The sequence below is a fragment of the Rhipicephalus sanguineus genome, chromosome 1 (assembly GCF_013339695.2).
Source record: "Rhipicephalus sanguineus isolate Rsan-2018 chromosome 1, BIME_Rsan_1.4, whole genome shotgun sequence".
Taxonomy (NCBI): domain Eukaryota; kingdom Metazoa; phylum Arthropoda; class Arachnida; order Ixodida; family Ixodidae; genus Rhipicephalus; species Rhipicephalus sanguineus.
Genome location: NC_051176.1, coordinates 46,908,208 through 46,927,219, shown reverse-complemented (window position 1 = coordinate 46,927,219; position 19,012 = coordinate 46,908,208). Strand labels below are relative to the sequence as shown.

General features: G+C 44.3%; 1 protein-coding gene across 1 annotated transcript in view; it reads right to left on the bottom strand.

Annotated features, from left to right (window-relative positions):
• Positions 1 to 19,012, bottom strand: part of LOC119385638 (luciferin 4-monooxygenase) — a 66,328-nt gene that overhangs the window by 36,739 nt on the left and 10,577 nt on the right. The window contains exons 2-4 of the mRNA XM_037653072.1: positions 15,025 to 15,193; positions 13,838 to 14,009; positions 3,461 to 3,558 (exon numbers count right to left, since the gene is read on the bottom strand). Of these exons, the coding sequence (XP_037509000.1) occupies positions 3,461 to 3,558; positions 13,838 to 14,009; positions 15,025 to 15,193 (439 nt within the window). The remainder of the gene's footprint in view (positions 1 to 3,460; positions 3,559 to 13,837; positions 14,010 to 15,024; positions 15,194 to 19,012) is intronic.

The window sequence follows — 19,012 nt, the reverse complement described above, 5'->3', positions numbered from 1 at the left end:
TAATTTACATTGACATTGTGAATGTTATTGTTTTGATTCTAATAAAGTGCTACAACCAGCATTTATTGTATCATTTGAAGTTTTAAGAATTTGTAATGAATTCAAACAAAAAAGTCCTTGTACATGTAAAAGAAATTGTTCAGGCTCTGATATATAGGTCGTGGTTCTCAGCCATGGATGTTTTGGAGACCCCTTGTGGACTGGTGGAAGTGATGAGGGACCCCTTGCAGTGAGAAGGAGGGGGGGGGGGTGAGGGCTTATAAATTAGCACAACATGCAGCATGAAATAGGTGCCTTGCGTTTCTCCGTGGCAAAGAATGGTCAAACTAAAGTGCCACGCCAATTCAATCTCAACAGCTTGTCACTAAGTTGTGCGATCTGCCGCCACATTTCAGCTGTTTCTCGCTACGCTTTCTCTTCAAATATGCAAGCCTGGGAAAGCACATGTGGTAGAAAATTGCAGTAAAAGCTTTACAGCCATCTCATGAAAAGCATAAGTCAGCTCCGCCGCAATGCATAACCGTTATGCGGTGAAGCGAAAAAAAATAGTGGGGGCCGCGGTCATTGGACATACTGTTTCTTCAAAAAGGGCGTATTTTCTTTTTTGTTCGAAGATTCGTTTCGCGGACCCCCAGAAATGGCTTCGCTGACCCCCCCCCCCCTTCTTGAGAACCACTGCATGCTACAGATAATGCTTGCGTTACCAGATGGGTTTAACCGATGATTCTTGCAAAACATCGTGCAAATAAGCGACAGGCAGTAAACGAAAACAGATCAACTGTGATCGAACATTGATGGGTTGATCATTCATCAATGGTCGCATAATTTGTAGATTTGGAATCAACTACAGGTACACGAGGTAGTAGGAGTGCACATGGCACCCACTTTTTTCAGTTTTTATTTATCTGCTGCACTCATGTTCGTGCTATGTGTAATCCTGAATCACGAAAAAGTCAAGTTGTGTCCTGCCGTGACAAAAATATCCTAATTAAAATGACACCTTATTTTCTGAAGAACAGCTGTTTCACTGAGGCATACAATAATGCCTTTTTTTAATAGGTACTGCACAATCTCTTCAGGAGTAGTGCCAACTACACGCGGACGTTCGCAATACAGAGGCGCAACAGTATTATCTTTTCTATTTTAAGGGAGACATGTCACTCGCGAATTAATGGACATCGTGCTTAACCTTGGTGGACGCCTTCGACATACATTTTAACGGCGGCGTGATACCGAAGAGTAAAGGTTACTTAGTAAAAGGTAGCTAGTCTCCGAGTATAAAAGCAATTAAATACTGACTATGACTAATTCAGAAGCACTGTATGTCGTGCTTCAGCGCGCGTAAGTGCTCATCACGCAAATATTTGTCTAACTGCTCAGAGGTGCCGCTGACCCTGCGTGCAGATCGCAACAGCACCTACACGCGCAATAAATGCACGAGCTTGTATAGGTGCACGCTAAAATACGCTTGCAACTCTGACATCGACGTATGTAACAAAAATATGTGACATATGATGGTCTTCGAACAGCTGAGAACGCACTGCCGACACTTGCAGCTCGCGGCAAAAATAACCAAAACTGCTCCAACACCACACGCTCGTAGAATAGACATACGTGAGTTTCGCTATCTAAAGGTACTTTTCACGCCGGTATGAGCAAATTTTTGGGCGAGCGAGACATCCACGATGTATGGTGAACACACAAAAAACACACGTTTATCATTTCTCTTGCGGCACGACAAACAACGAACAGAAGTCGGAGCTGAAGGTGCTAACGGTGGCCTTCGTGAGTTCATGGAGCCGCGCTAACTATTTACTAACCCAATCCACGCGCAAACACACGCCGATGATGCAAAAAAAGAAGTAGCAAACTCCACCCTCTCGTTGCAAACCACTTTGTAAATATATAAGGCCGTGAAAAGTTAACGAAGCATGCGGTAGCTCTGTGGCATAGTGGTTAGAGTGTCTGCTTTCGGTGCTTGTGGTCATGAGTTCGATTCCTGTGTCGTGTGCGATTTGTATGTGTTGTCATATGTGCATGTTTACATTGATGTCCATTTTCTAATTACCCCTAGAGATAAGCATTACAGAATTCCGTGAAACGCTGTTCGAGTGCCGAAATTTTTTCTTTTTCGCAGCCGCTTTGTGTGCCGTAGCTGCCGCCACGTCAAGCTGCGCCAGCTATGGAGGGTAAAAACAACTAACCGACACATAATGTATGACCTTCGAGATTCCGGGATTGTCACTCGCTAAGCCTACATCGTTGATTATTTGAGTATGGCTCTCGAAAACGGTGCCGAATCGACACGAATACCTTGCTGTCGAAGCTTAAGGACGTGAACCTAAAGCAAATAAAAGCATCAGTTCGGAGATAACGAGCGACAGAGCGAGCGACGGCCACTTGATAGATCCGAGGTGGGCGGCAATCGCTTTCGGCGGCGCGGCCATGTTTACCGGGCGTGTGTATGCGCAGTTCACACCCGGTATTCTGGTACACGCAAAGCAATTTGAGTATACCGGTGTGCCGGACAGACTAAAATCCTCTAATGTATGCGTTTTGGTTGCGAGCGCTCTACGTGTTTTGGTTGCGTGAATGTGTGCGCGTATGAATGTGCCATTTTGTGTGCTCGATTAATTTTATTTCAAAGCTGTTTCAACGTGATAGCTTTACTCCCTCGGAGGAGTGCTTTCACTCTATCGCAGACGGAGTACTGTATTCCATGAGGAGGCGTTGAATCACTCCCTGTCTAGAGGGAGTTGTTTCACCCCGGAAAAGGGAGTGCCCAGCGGGACAAGCCAAAACTCTCACAAAGGGAGTGCCCCGACGCCCTTTCTTCTAAGAGTGCTGCAAAGGCTATAATTCGGACCATGTCAATTTTCCTGACGACTTTGTAACATCATCTACGAGGCCGTCCATGACAGTCACTATTGTAAAAGGCGTCGGCAGTGCTGTCCTTAAATTGAGCATGCAGTGAAGCCGTATGGCAGCGAGTGACAGTGCGAGCGACACTTGTTTGCACAAACCGACATTTCCGGTTTAGCGCCGGCACAATGCTCTTTTAGGGAGGGCCTAATGATGCATATGCTATACGTAGGTGAAAATGGTGATGAGATGTTTTAAAGGACTCTATCTAGTGGGACATTTGAAATTCGAAGACGGGGTAGAGGTTTTCTGTTTTGATGGCTTTAAGCGGGCCCTGCATTTTAGTTTTTCTTTTAATACCTCAGGGTGAACCAAAGGGGCTGATTCGCCGTCTTGTGCAAGGTGTTCTTGTCTCCTGTTCGCGTTGTGCCGCGACAATATAAACGAGAAAAATATAATCGAGGCACCCGAAAAAGGAACTAGGTCGGCCCTAGTTATATTCCCTATCAATTGTCTTTTACCCTCTGCATTTAGCAATTATGACATTTTGTAGTTCAAGCGTATAGAAGGCAGACTTAACTCTACTTCAAATACTCACTTTTATTTCAAAGAAAGGAGCAGGTTTTCCAACACTCTTCAAGTCGTCCAGATAGGATGAACATGCGAGGCAGCTGGTGAGCTCTGTCATGCCGTAAACTGCAACAGGAAACGCAATGGCCAGTCGTCTTTCAACTAATTTACAGGTAAAATTATTGCGGAGCACGCTTGAGCTTCACCTTCAACAGTAGTACTTGATAGCCCCATCACACCCACCCCGCCACGGTTGTGTAGTTGTTATGGCACTCGACTGGTGACCCGAAAATCGCGGGATTGAATCCCGGCCGCGGTGGCGGCATTTTCGATGAAGGCAAAAGTGTTTGAGGCCCGTCCACTTAGATTCAGGTGCACGTTAAAGAACCTCAGGTGGTCGAACTTTCCGGAGCCCTCCACTACGGCGTCTCTCATAACTATATCGTGGTTTTGGGATGTTAAACTCCAGATATTATTATTAATTTCTGTATAAACGTTTGGTTACCTTCATTGGGATGCGTCGGAAGCAACTTTGCCCGAATAGCATTCAGAAAACGGCGCGACAAAAAAAAATGTGCAGCTCGCACTAGTGGCGCAACGCTGGAATCATCAGCGGCGCTAGTGTTGGACCAAGCTAAGTTTGCTAGTGGTATTAAGTATAACTAGACTTGGCCAGACATGTCACGTGACTATCTGTTACGTGCTGTTGTGATTTTAGTCACTACTTTGGTGGGAACATGTCACGGGGCTAGCTGTTACGTGGTTTATAGCGGGGACATGTCACGTGACTAGCTATTCCGCGATGTTGCGTGATTTCAGTTGCGTGACAAAATGGTACGTGATTTTTAGTCACGTGACTAGATGTTGCTTGACGTTACGTGATTTTTAGTCCGCGAGTAGTTACATGATATTACATGATTCTGGTCAAGTGAGTGTTACGTGGTTTAGTTACGTGACTAGATGTTACGTGATTTTTGTCACGAGACTAGTTATTACGTGTTGCTTCGCATTAGTGGTCCCAAGTCTGAAGGGAGTGCGGAGCTGGGCGGATTTCTTTGTTTTTCTTTATTTTTCTATTTACCTGCTTTTTCATTAATCGCTCTGTTTATTTTATTTTTTGTCTCTGTTTATTTCTAGTTTTTTTTCTTTCTCTCTCTGTGTATTTCTTTGTCTTTCTCGCTCTTTCTATGTTTCTCCTTATTGGCTTTGTTCCTTTCTCTTTCTCTCTTTATCGCTTCCTTTTTCTTCCTATCTCTTTATATCTGTCTCTATCTTACTTTCTCTTTCTGTCTGTTTGCCTTTTCTTTCTCTCTATTCCTCTCTTTCTCTTTACTTCTTTCTTATGCTTTACTCTCTCCCCCTCTTTTCTCTCCTCGTCACCCTCACATCTCTCCTCCTAACCCTCACTTGCCTTTCCCGCCACCTTGCCTTGCAATACAATACAAGTCTATGCAACGCTTTGCTAGCGTGGCTGGATAGCCGAGTGCTTAGGACACTCGCCTTCGGATCGTGGGTACGCGGGTTCGAATCCCGCCGCCTCATCAGAATTTACCTTTCACCATGATTTTCCCTTTCTTTGTATCTTTCGTTCGGTCTCGTTATTTCTCTCTATCTCTCTCTCTCTGTACTCATTCTCTCCTCTCACCCATCAGTGTTATTACAGGCCACGCCGGAGAAATCGGCACACGTGTCTTCGGAGCGAAGCAAAAGTTCAAAAGGACGAAGCGTACCTTTTCATGATGATGTTGATTACTGTTCGCACTACTCGGCGCAACGAAAACATTAAAAAACGAAAGGCTTTTACTACACGAACACTAGCGCCGACTCATAGCTGAAGTTTTATGGAAAAGTTCAGAACAAATACATACACGCACGTGTCTACACACAACCAAGCAAAGCGAAAAAAAAAACAAATAAAACAACCCAGCTAACAACCAAAAACAAAGAAGTTATCCATTAAGATACAAGATTGTTTGATGCTGCAAGGCCACCGAAGAAAAACTGATAATTTTTTTTTTATTTTCAATATGCCATACCTCGATTACCTCCAAGTTGTCTTGTCATAATTTTGTGCAGCGATGCTTGCTAGGTTGAACTGAGGCGCGCCACTGCGCTTCTCGCAGTGCTCGGCAAGGTTTGATACGCCGTCACACCGTAAGCCACATTCATGCTACCTTAATCTCACATTTGTACACCTTCTGGTTTATTGCTTTTTTTTGCTTTGTTGTGTGTACACGTGCTTGTACATGTGTTTTGCGCTTTTGAATAACATTTCAGTTGTGAGTCCGCGCTTGAGATCGTGTGGTAAAAGTCATTTTTGTTTTCTGTCGCGCCGTTTTCTGAGCAATTCATCCGTACTAACTCGGGCAACTCTCAATCCTACTTTTGTCCGAATACTGTTTACTAAAGCAACCGCCAGTGGTGAGTTATTGATGCACTTATTGTTTGCTTGCTGCAAATAAATGCACGCGCATTGCTCTAAACACACACAACTTCATTTAATTTCAACCTATTAGTAATCTGTGCAACCTATCGGGACACACGGCATTTTAAACGAGTTGCTGTGCGTATTCTTTAGTACTGTAAAATACAGGCGACGGACTCACTTGAATGCCACACTGTGATTGACCATTATTGCGTAAATATGTCCTAATGCTCCTAGTTTGCTAGCTTGAGTGATATGCGCAAGAATTTGGACGTAGCTTGGTTTTTTGCAGTGATTTAGTTTCTGTCGCCACCACGATTTCGGGCCAGGTACACATCGTACCATCTCTCGGCGGCTGCCCGGCTTTAATTAATGGTAACGTATGGTCCAACGCTCACTGGTTAGAATGAATATATACATTTGAATACACGCAGAAAACGTGTAGATATAAGAAGGACATGTGACCATCGCTGTGTCCTTACTACATCTTGCTCTAGTGCTGCTAATATACGCGCTATCTTGATCTAAGAAGACAGTAACGCACAGGAAAATTGTGATTCAAAAGATATAATAGTCGGCAAGCAAGGTGTAGCTATGGTGCCAAAACCTTTAAGGCGTTCGAGACTTGTCTTCTCGCTCTTTCCTTGTCCAAGCTTTGTGGGAAACGCCCGACCACAAGGAATCGTTGCAATTGTTATGAATGCGGTCCCAAGCTCTAGTAGTGCGTCATAGTATTTTTCACTAATATTGTGTTTATACTCTCTATAAGACGGAATAAAACGCTTTGTAGTGTACTGATCTTAATGCAGCTGTGAGCCCATATGGCAAATTGGAAAACACAAGAAGAATGGAAGGATAAGACTTTGAGTCGGGAGTGCCCAAGAAGAAATGTTGCCAGCATCTCGAACATTATTTCAACCATGCATGAGTTATTTGATATTTTTCTAAGACTTCTAATTAGGCATTGAACAGAATTTTTCATTTCTCAGAGGAATCACGTAGCAAACGTTTGCGGTTTAATTCAGTGAGAATATTGAAAACATTATCGTGTAGTTTATGAGGCTCACAATCAATGAGTTCTGATGAATATTCTTACGCTTAAAATAATGTTTTAGGGAAGTTCATGTTTCTTCTGCAAATTTCTTAGGAAGCACAGCAATTCAAGTGGAGAAATTGTCATAAGCTGCCGCATTCAGGGGAAACACTTCAAGGAAGGAAATAGAATACGATCTTGCATTCACTAAGCTACGATCCACTTCAGAGAAGTGAAGAAATGCAGCGCCTTAAAGGGGTGCTTACACCAATCTTCGAAGGTGAGCTGCTCTGCCATACAAATACAGTATACACGGACGGCTGGGAGCAAGCGTGTAGGTCAGGCATTTTATTTTCAATGCGAAGCATTTTTTAGCCAACCTTTGACACTTTGAGCGTTTCTATCTCCGTATCTATCTATCTATCTATCTATCTATCTATCTATCTATCTATCTATCTATCTATCTATCTATCTATCTATCTATCTATCTATCTATCTATCTATCTATCTATCTATCTAGCCGCCTACGTCTGGGTGCTCTCATGATCGCCTCCTTAACTTGGTGTAGAAGAAAATTGTCATGGGAGTGTAAGAGGATTTGGCGAATATGACTGTCCGGTCAAGACATGAACAACATGAAAATCCTCTTGTGTACGTCGTCAACCCCTTTCCTCCAGACACGTGGGGCACATACCCGTATACGACAGGCCGTGGTATATGGGTATGCGCCACAGGTGATTGACAGTTTAAATCTGCCCAGGAACGGTGAGAACAGCCATTGGTAATTTAAATGGGAGCGTTAAGAAAAACCGACATCCGTAGCGTTGAACCGACGAATGGAAAGAACAAAAATCAGGATCCTAGCAGGAATCGAACCGAAGCATTATGCGTGGCAATCAGATATTCTACCACAGAGCCATGCCAGGTCTACAAACTATAGTTTGAATAAACAGACTATGCAGGAGTAATGTCGGTGCAACGTCAATTGTGATTGTGGTGCTGGCTATCTCATTTTACAAGAAAGCAATAAACACTACGTATGTGGCGTTTTTGTTTTCTAAAAGAGCCAAATGCACTTGAACTGAAACTTAGAGAAACCCACTTGTTTTGCTACTGCCAACAAGATTGGGCCTGCTCCAACATTTTTTCGCCAGTGTGTTCCTGTCCCCTAAATAAGTCAAATCTGCCTTGCGGCTAAAATATACATAGCCCACTATCGTCGGTATTCAGGAGTAAACTTTGTATTTGGCTCTTATAGATTAGAACATTTCACTTGGGGTGGTATGCAGGATGGCCCGAGTTTGACGAAACTCGGGATCTTTCCGAGCTCTGGCGACACCCCCTTTTGAACGAGCTAACAGTACGAGAAGGTGAAATACATCCCTCAGCGCGCGCTCCGTTACATTGGTTACGATGGAACGCGGCGTCACGTCAAGGGCGGTCGAGAAGGTTGGGTGGTGTTGTAAAACAGAGGCACCTTCTTTCATTTGTTTGTCGTTCCACTGAGTGCAGACGTGCACCCATGCAGGAAAAGTGGCAGAAAGCTCTACTAACTATATATTTTATGTGTGCGCGGGCCGTTAGAATTCATTTTCAAGCGTTTAATGTCTGCAGCAAGTATCCTTTAGAATAAGCAGCACCGTGGCCTCCGAGATTAGTTCCGACCGAGCGCCTTACAACACCGCGGCTAGAGCTAATCGCCGAGGCCACGTGTATAATCACCATGGTCGGCCTGTACATTCTAGCGAGTTGCTCGGCCGGCGCGCGCCCTCGTCGTTCTCTTCTTCCTCGTCTGCTCGGTCCCAGAGCACGTGCGCCCGGCTGATTAGCTAATTGTCTGGGCGGTATACCTAGCTAAGTCAGGACGTGCTATGACGAAGCTGATTAGGCCAAATCTAGCTAAGGTCGAGCTAACTAAGCCACGTCTTACTAAGACGATGCTAATGAAGTCGTGTAAAGCTAATAACAAGGTAATTGAGATCATGATAAATAACATAACGCTAATTATGCGCGTGTAATTAAAACCAAGATAATCAAGACCTTACTCGCCGAGATCGTGTTATTTAGGCTCGTGCTAATTACAATTATGCTACTTACCTCTGTACTATTCAGGACCTTGCAAATTAAACCTGTGTAATTATTGCCGTGGTGATTAAGACATTATTAGTTATTGGTAATTAACATGACGCTAATTATGAACGTGCTAATTAGAATGGTGCTCATGAGGTTTACGCTAATTACCTCTCTACTATTCAAGACCTTGCGAATTAAACCTGAATAATTAATGGCGCGGTGTTTAAAACATTAGCAATTAATGCTAATCAACACGATGATAATTAGGAGCGTGTAATAAAAACAAAGATAATCATGACCTTACTCACCGAGGACGTGTTAATTGGGATTGTGCTATTTATTGTTATGCTAATTATCTCTGTACTTAATTAATGTCGTGGTAATTACAACATTAACAATTAAGAAATGACTATTCACTATCATTTTAGTTCACACATTCCTAAGCAATAGCACCAATATTGAGACCGAATTGACACAGTGAGTTCACCGAAGCAGACCAAGCATACTGAGTAGACGAGCCACGTAAAAACGTGGAAGAAGCTAGGTGATCACAAGCTCCTCCGATGGCCCCAGCCTTGCACAAGTAGTGCAAGCTGACCAAATTATTTTATATGCAAAGAAGCTGCTGAGTAGCGTCCACCGCATGAAACACTTGACAGGCACACCGGCACTATGACAGTCACGAGTTGAACTGGGGCCTTTTCAGAATCAACGAGTTTGTGCCCGAGACCGCACGTCAATCAATTTGATTGAGAGACGCCCGCGGCGAAGAGCGGGTCCGCCCACCGCGTTTCTTCTTGCCGAGGAGCAGTGCTCACGCAACAACGCCTGCGAGCGGCACGATTCATCTATGAGCCTAATCGCACCGACTATGCACACACGCACGAAGAACTAAAGCCTTATATCATCACGTGGCTACGGTGCCTCGCATTCAATTTCACCGCTCTCACGACGTACCACTCACAGCTATGAAGCAAGTGCCCCTGGTGGGATTTGCGGCGAGAAATGTTACTATTACTTGTTTGCGGAGACACTGTTTCTACCGATTCGCTAATTCAAAAAAAATGTTCATACGTGTAATGTAATGTTCATACGTGTAATGTAAGTATAGCAGTAACCTGTCCATTTATTTATCTGTAACATTCCAATGAAGCGAAACGAGCTGCACCAGAGTTCTGCGTGGTCGCCCTTGTTGCCTTCGAGAGCGGAAATTTCCATGCATTAGGTGGAACGAAAGAATTTCCCGAAAGAGGACAAACGCCCACGAACACGCCCGTGGGTGGCGCGATCATCAGTTGGCAAAAAGATAGCGCGACAATCACGCTGACGTTGCTGCACTGTCAAAATGTTGACTGAGTGGCGGCGCTGACGCGTTCGCACGCGGTATTCCTTTGAAAACCGCCGCAAATGCCGTGCATGCGTTTGTGACGCCATTCTCGTTCTTTTAGCCGTTTTTATCAACGCTTCTATCGCGCGCTCCGCACTGTCTTCCTATCATGACCGTCGTAGGGCGTGCTCGGAGCAAACTTGTGTGCCCGAGAAGCTCGGGCCATCCTGCATAGCACCCTTGGGCTTGAATTAGCTCGTAAAAGAAGTATATAAAATGATTCCAATGTACGGTATAGCAATATTTTGCGAGAAAATTAACATCATCCTTGTGCTTCTGTCGGTGCTGTCCTCCGTCGCATGGGCGTAATGGCGACGACTAGACTTGAAGAGCGAGTGTTTCTTCCTGGCAAAAGGCGCACTATTCTGGATTGTCGGCAGCGTTTTATTGTTCTTGGCATCTACTGAAGGCCTTGAAAAGTGCTCCAGCTCCTCTTCGGAGCTCGTTTTATGCCGTGCCGTTTCGGATAACTTCTTCTTCAAGGAATAGATCGGTGCCCAATATCTTCATTTCATATATCTTTTATTTCAAATATATCGTCTTCGAGCGAAAGATGGACATTATACTGCAGTGGTAAACTCTTAAAGAAACGCTAAGAGACAAAAAGAAGTAGGAAAGTCGGCCTCTTACTCTTTATATTCGAATTTTGCCCTAGCACATCATGTCCATCAGTAAGTGCCAAATCGCCATAGAAAAACTAATTGTGGAACGTAAACACGATAACAAAGCAACGAGGACACAAACGGAATAGATTGGATGAGACCATGTTGGTTGTTTTGATCACGATTGTTGAAACAGCGCTCGTTTAATGGATGTGGCTCAGTTTCATTGAAACAGATGCAGCATTTGGCTCATTTTTGATTAGAAACTGCCTTTTATAGTTCACGTTATCATCAGCAATGGCCACATTTTGATTGCAACTGTTTTAGAAGTTAAATATACTTAGGCGCGCTTCACGCTCCCGTGAAATTTAGCCCCGTTTCGGTTTCTGCATTTGGCTCTTTTTGAAAAAAAAACACGCCACATGTATACTCCTACGATGCAGGCATCATATCAGATTAACGTCCGTGGTTCCAGTGTTGGCTCCGCTTTTAGAGCAGTCTAATAAACAATATAATTGTATTCCTATGATTCAGCAATCTATATTGAAGCATTACTCGACCCCGGAGGAATACATCAATAAAGGTTAGGTATAATATTCACATGAGTGCACCATAAAGTGCACTTAGTTTTACGAATACTGACGTATGCACTCTAACGTGAGTGCGGACGTTACGTCGCACCATAAGTTACCCTTTAAACGCCAGCTTTGTCGACGTTCCTGGTAAGCCCACGATGTGCACAGAGCTACTATATTTACAAAAACACGTCGATCCACCTCGTAATGCTTGGCTCAAAGCCATAAAATACAGCATAGACGTACTCGCTGAATGCTTTGCAGGAAACCGATTCTCACAACGCGTGGGATCTGCTGAATTTTTACATTAACGTCTGTTTTCGCATGACGCACCTGTTCACATCGACACTATTGTGACGTCAGGCTAGAATGTCAATTCTGATGACTTCACGCAAAGTATGGCTAGTTGTGATGACGTCAGGTGCAAAAACGTTGAATGAAAACTTGGAGGACGCTTGAGCTTCACCTTCAAGAGTAGAACCCGATAGCGCCATCGCGCCCCATTCGCATCGCCTTCTCAATCGCTAGGCTGGCTTCGCTTTTCGGTGAACACCGTGCCGCAAGGAAAGGAACGTCTGTGCGCGTAACAGTGGCTGTTTCAAACTATCCTAGAATGCCTACTGCTAGTAGAGTTGCGAGGTGCCCACTGCGGCATAATTATTCCTTTTGCGAACTGGCGAAGTACCCAGTGCGCGTTCGTAAGGCAACGCGCGCACCCTCGCAGCTGCACACTTTGTTGCTGTTGGTGACAATGATGATTAGTAATGGCTGTGGGCATAGATGTTCCTAAAATTAACTAGAGGGGACTCTGGCGCTGCGATCGTTCAGCTACCATGGGAATGATGGGTAGTACACAAAGTCTTCGTGCTTGCGGCTTCAAACGTACTTGTGGCTTTGTTTATTGCTCTGTTTTGGCGTTCGTTTTGGATAAAAGAATAGATCGTTGTGAGCTTCGTGACCAGTTTTGATTTGGTGAGCCTAAAAAAGGTAAAGTGGTGAAGTAGAACTGCTGACTTTTGCTGAACTTTGTTTTGCAACAAAGCGGATGCAGCCGACGCGGAGCCAAACGGAGCCGAAAGAACGAAGTTTAGACAAATTTGTGTACTACCCATCATTCCCATGCTGGCTGAAGCGTCATGCGTTGCAGCTCCCATAGACACTAGCGCCAGAGTTCCCTCTAGTAAGTATTGTAGGAAACTCTATGGCTGTGGGCTTTGAAATTGGTGGGCCTTTAAACCATCTACTCGTTGCGCAATATACATGATTTGGGGCTTGGTGCGGTTCTGCGTTTCTGCCACGCAATATAACGTGCGTCAAGGAAAGCCTCGCACTACATGACATTCGTATAGGGTTTTGTTTTTCCGAAACAGTTGCAAGCAGTGCCGTAACTCTGAAGTAGATGACCTGCTTGGCACGCATGAGTCCTGGGTTTGATTGCCACTAGAACCTAAGATTTCTAGTATTTATTTATTTGCATCTATTTCAATTTACGCTCATGGATAACGCTGACTTTTGGCTTATAACCAGCGACGCCGACACCAGAATTTCTTCTAAACGAGCTCTTTAACGCTCTCGCGTTCAAATAGCCCCTTGTGCGTCACGAACGTCAAGATATCCTGAGCGAGCACGTGACAGGAAGCTGATACCCTGTCGTGACGTCAGCGTTCAGTAGGAACCGACACTAACTTTTAAAAAGATACTATAATTTCTTTTTCAGGGTGCACTCATGCGTAGCACTACAATTTCTAAGGTCTTGAACATTTGGCCTTTCATTTGACGCAAAAAAAGAACGACAACTGAAAATGTTCTTGTAAGTACCCTTTTCAGTTCACCTCGCGTAGAAGGCGCTCAATATCGTTTGCGCTTAAGTCATATTATAACAAGCTTGGTGTTTAATCTAGCGCGGCAGTTCGATGGTACACAGCTATGGTAAGTATTTAGAATATATACGTTCAATGTTATTCAGGTACTGAACTGAAAAATTTTTGTCTTTTCATCCCAACATAGTACGTGAGCAACGCACTCCCGTTTTCCATGCCTCAATGGCTCCGTCTAAGATCGCTATCCCTGATTCTGGTGTTGTTTCTTGTCAAACGATTCTACTGATGCATCGAAAATAAACTCTTGCACTTAATCATCTTTTTCGCTCTTTGGCCACTGTAACTAGCATACTGAAATATTTGAGCGGGAGTGTAGCGCACGATGGATGAAACGTGCAAACATTTGATCGTAAGCCCGAGAGTGCGGATAAAACTGTGGTGGCAAGGCAGTCTTTCAAAAGCCATGAAGATAAATGTAAAGCCAACATACCTTGCACAATTTCCTTCAAGCCGAACTTTCTGATGACACTGTCGGATATAGGCACGCTCACTGATCCGCCGCCATATATAATTTTTGTCAGGCTGCTTGTGTCGAAGTCCTCGTAGTTTGGGCACTGATCCAGTTGGCGGATGGTGGTGGGATAGAGCCCAGCTGTCGTCGGCTGGTAAGTACGAGAATAATAGTGCGTCTGGAGAACTGTTTCGTTTGTCGTAACCATACGCGCTTCCCACGAATGATGAACTTATTGTCGAACTGAAATGGTGATGAGAATGTGTGCGTACGCTTGTACGTTAGGTTTTGCACCGACGTCGGTGCAATATTGGCTCGTTTTCACTTTAAGATGCCCAATACGCAAAAACGGAAATCTCTATTCCCCTGTAGCTTCCGTTTATCTAGCAATATGTCCGTGTTAGGTGTCCTAGAAGACCGAGGAGCGAACGTAGACGGTTTTTTGTATTTGCCTTTTTTTAGTTCGTTTAAAACACATGAAATCAGAGACGGTTAGGGGCAATACCTTGTCTCTTCTAATAACGCACCCCACACGTGAACCAATTGCAGTACACACACTAAGTGAGTTTCTTTGTTTGAGCAGTAGCAAAGCAGGGATCGGCGCACTAGGATATTCCGCAGAATGTGTTCATGACCTATTGGTTCACGCTGTACGACATTATTGCGGCTCAAATGACATAAAATGCAGGAAAGAAACACAAACACTAAACCACGGGTAGCCCGTGGTGTCGTGTCCGCGCTTCTTTACGGCGTTTTCGCGCTATTTTAGCTGCAACTTTGTCATGCTGCACTAGGATGTGTACCATGAGAAATAGTGAAAATAATTTCCTGTATCTGAGTGGTCGCAGCTATTGGAGAGAATGTACTCAATTATAAGTAAAAAGTATTATAAAATTGATGACGTGCTTTTCGATTTCCGAATGCTTTCGTACATTTGTGGAATTTCTATTTCGTTGAGTAACCACTACATCCTCTCTGAGGTATTGCTGCACAGGGGATATTTTGTATAAATATTTGAGCCTATGCGGCTCCGCAGGTCACTGATATCAAACGCATTTGCCAGAGCAATAGTTGCGCATCCTGTACTCAACAAACACTTAAGATTTTCTAACATCATATCGGTGTAGGGGACAGATGCGGTCAAATGCAAGGCTATATTTATTTACCTTGTGTTCCTGTATGGCAGACAACGTTGATTCAACGTCAGTTGCATCACAAAGAACCACCTTGCATCCCAGTCCGAGATAGCAGAAGCAAGACCAGAAGCCGCCAATGTGCATAAATGCAACTGAGCACAGGAAGGAATCTCCCACCTCAAATACATGGTCCATATACCTGTGAACAATTGATCAACAACGCAGATCAGCAATTCCTTTTATATATACGTATTTGCGAAGCTTGTAGAAGTTGACAATGAGAACTATGGTCTACCTCTAGCCTAAAGGTTGCGCGGTGTAGTCAATATGACTGTCTTCAGCTCAAGTCTCACTACTATGGCGCCCCCAGCGGTGGGGCATATACCGCGGCCTAGAATACGTCACCATTGGATCTTGTCGAAATATTTTAGTCTATTGCCTACACAACATACATTTTCAGTACAATGTGGCCCGCTCACGCAATCGGAAAATGTACGTAATGTACGTTCGCGCCGGTTTTGTCTGTGAAAGAGCTAAAACTTCAATTTTATGCAATACCTCAGAATTCATTGCCTCTTTACACGCTTTTTGTAGCAGGTTTTGCTACACGTTTTGTAGCACGCCAACTGTCCCTGCCGGGGCGCTCGACAAAAATCAGTTTCTCTGAAAAAATGTGAGAAAATTACGCACATATAGACATTAGTTGTACAGTATTTTCCCAAAATATTTTGAGTGGCAAAGCTTTTTCGGGCACGTGAGCGCCATTTGAACTTCTCGATATGGTGCAAAACCAGGTACTAAAGAAAAATTCGCTATAAATGGACAGTTTCAGGCATTCATTTGAAAGTTGCTTTTTTGTGTTTTTAGAGCATCGCGCTTTTCTTATAGGACAGTTGCTTAGAGTAGCTTTATATTTTTCACTCCTTAGCGCGTAGGTAAAATTGAGTAAATTGCAGCGTATTCGGGATTTTTTTACAAAAGACCACTGTAGACCAAATACACCAATTATTTTTATGGAACTCTTCATACAACGTACTATCTTCTAAATCTTTTGTTTTGCCTGTGTGGGGCACACAGGCTCTAAAATAAAATCCTAAACATGGAAAAAACGCCACATTGGCCTGTGTTCAGACGTCTGTAGCACCCTAAGGTGGTCCAAGAAAAAAATAAGCAGAAAAGCGCATACAATTGATAATCATAACAACTTCGTCCACAGAAAGTTTAATCAACCTAGTTTTTGTTTTAGTCAACAAAATTAATTTTTGAAGTTTAGTCCCACCATTGCATTATTTTGCTATGGGGGCAATACAAACCGACTGAATTCACTGCATAAAAAAAGAGGTGGTGTATTCGTAGCCCATGGTTTTCAGTTACTTTCGTTAGTACTTTATAATGTATATTACATATCAAGGAGATGATAAACAGAGGAAAAATATAACAATACCATTTAACCATTATAACAATACTATAACAATATCATCGATTTGGACTTCATTAGGAACACGACGACAACAGCGAGAAAACCCGCTGAGAGTGTCGATATAATTGATAATACAATAAAACAAAATGCAAAACTATGGTAGCGGGGTCGCCTTTTTTGGGGGGAGCTGCATCGTCTTCGCTGTAAAGAGTTCGTCCGTTGGGATAATCAAATAATCCGGCGTCTTTTAAATGCGAAGCATTTCTTAGCGAACCTTTGGCACTTTGAGCGTTTCTATCTACGTATCTATCTATCTATCTATCTATCTAGCCGCCTACGTCTGGGTGCTCTCATGATTGCCTCCTTAACTTGGTGTAGACCAAAATTGGCACGGCGGGGTAAGAGGATTTGACGTATATATGATTGTCGGGTCATGACATGAATAACGTCAAAATCCTGTCGCGTACGTCGTCAAACCCTTTCCACTAGACACGTGTGGCACATACCCGTTTACTACGGGCCGCGCCGTACGGGTATGCGCCGCAGGTGATCAACAGTTTATATCTACCCAGGAACGGCGAGAACAGACACTGGCAACTTAAATGCTAGAGCGTTAAGGAAAACCAACATCGGCAGCGTTGACTCGACGAATGGAAAGAATGAAAATTAGGACCCCAACAGGAATCGAACCCAAGCATTCTGCGTGGCAATCACGTATTCTACCACTGAGCCAGGCCAGGTCTACAAACTGGTTTGGAAAAACAGCCTACGCAGGCGTAATAGCGGTGCAACGTCAGTTGTGGTTGTGGTGCTGGCTATCTAATTTTAAAAGAGAGGAATAAACACTACATGATACTCCTACGATGTGTACTCCTACGATACAGGCGTCATATCAGGTTAACGTCTGTGGTTCCAGTTTTGGCTCCGCTTTTTAGCGGTCTAATAAACATTACGCCACGGTGCGAGCAAATGCTCGCACCCTGGCGCCTAGGCCGTCCAAACATGGCGGCCGTCTAAGAGCGCTGGAAATTCTGGTCTATACTATCGAGCGAGTGGATCGTCGCCCTTTAATGCTTGAGCTCGCCGCAGCGCTGGGGTCAGGCAATACTCGTAAGACTTCACGAGGACAGAAACATATGACAACTTCCGTGGAGCCATTCTCGGTGTGTCCAATTCGGCAGAGCACATTCAGTTACTCGAAAAAGCGGCGAGCCGCGACGTCATCGCGTTCTCGACCACGTCGCCGCACCAAACCCGCCAGCACATTCGCAGCGCAAGAAGGAAGTGGACGAAATTTACAGTACCAGGACGCTTAAGCAAACTTGACAAGTCTGAACTTGCATATGAACGTGTCCCGGATGTTGCAGAACGCTGCTGGGAACACGTACCGACCACCACAGATACGTAGATGGGCGTCCATATTAAACCTAATTCGAACGCTATCCGCCTCGTGCATCGGTATGGTGGCGCCACCGCTCGGCTAACGCGGTTGTACCCTCTCCCAACCCCCAATAGCATCCCATGCATTTTGAATGAAGTTTGCGATTTCGTTACGCAAAAACAAAGTAGCGCCATCTCTCGACAATACACCACACCGACGACGCAAAACTTCCTCTTTCTTCCACCGATACGCGATGCTCCTAGGTGACCCCTCTCTCCACTTTCTTTTATTTCTTTCGGTGGCCGTGAGAGCGCGCGCTGTGCACTGTGCAGTAGCGCACCCGACAAGACCGGCTGGGCTCGTCACTTTCGTCGCGTCTTCCTTGAACGTTGCAACGTTAATATTGTGTTAAGGCGGTGGCCACACGTTGGACGATGTGCCCTGATTTCGTTCAGCTGCCATCTCATCAACGGCAATGTTTCAGACGCGTCAGTTGTGTACTTTTGGCCGTTGGTTGTGGGACAAGATGGCCTCCTGCAAGACCGCGTTTTTCCAAGTCAGCTGTGTGTGTAGTTCTCGGCGTCGTAGCAGTTTGATGACGCGAGGACGTCAACTGGTGCTACACCGTGGGAACCGCTGAAGTGACTGCAAGCTTGACGACATTGTGCCAGAATATTCTAGCGTACTGTACGCGCACGATTGTGCTACACTTAAAATACCGCGCTTGGCCTCGAGCCTCAACCTAGTACGCCTGTGTGCAACAAGCGTGTTGTTATCGTTGTTGCGACAGTTAATTTTGAATTGCAATTGGAATACCGTTTTTGCAAAGGTAAGTGAAACTGTAAGTAGTTGTCCTGCTATATGCTCGCTACTCCACGAACATTACTTCTAGAATCGCATTTTATTTTGAGCTGCACGTACCAAAGGAGAATCTAGCATACGAGATACATTGCAGGCGTGCGCATTTCCTATATAAATCTGAGTAATGCCACGCGTGCGCAGTTCCTATATAAGTTTGAGTAATGCCATGCTCAATTTAAAGCGCATGTGTTAGAGGATTGTGGCTTCAATGGTGAAAGTGATTAGATATTCCGAAATATGTGATTGCAATGCAGTTAGAACTTTCTCATATGTTAAAACGGTCTGTGAACAAAAAAAAAACGCTGTGTGAATGTTTGTTGGTCATTTGCTAAAGTACTTTCACGCATTATTATGCA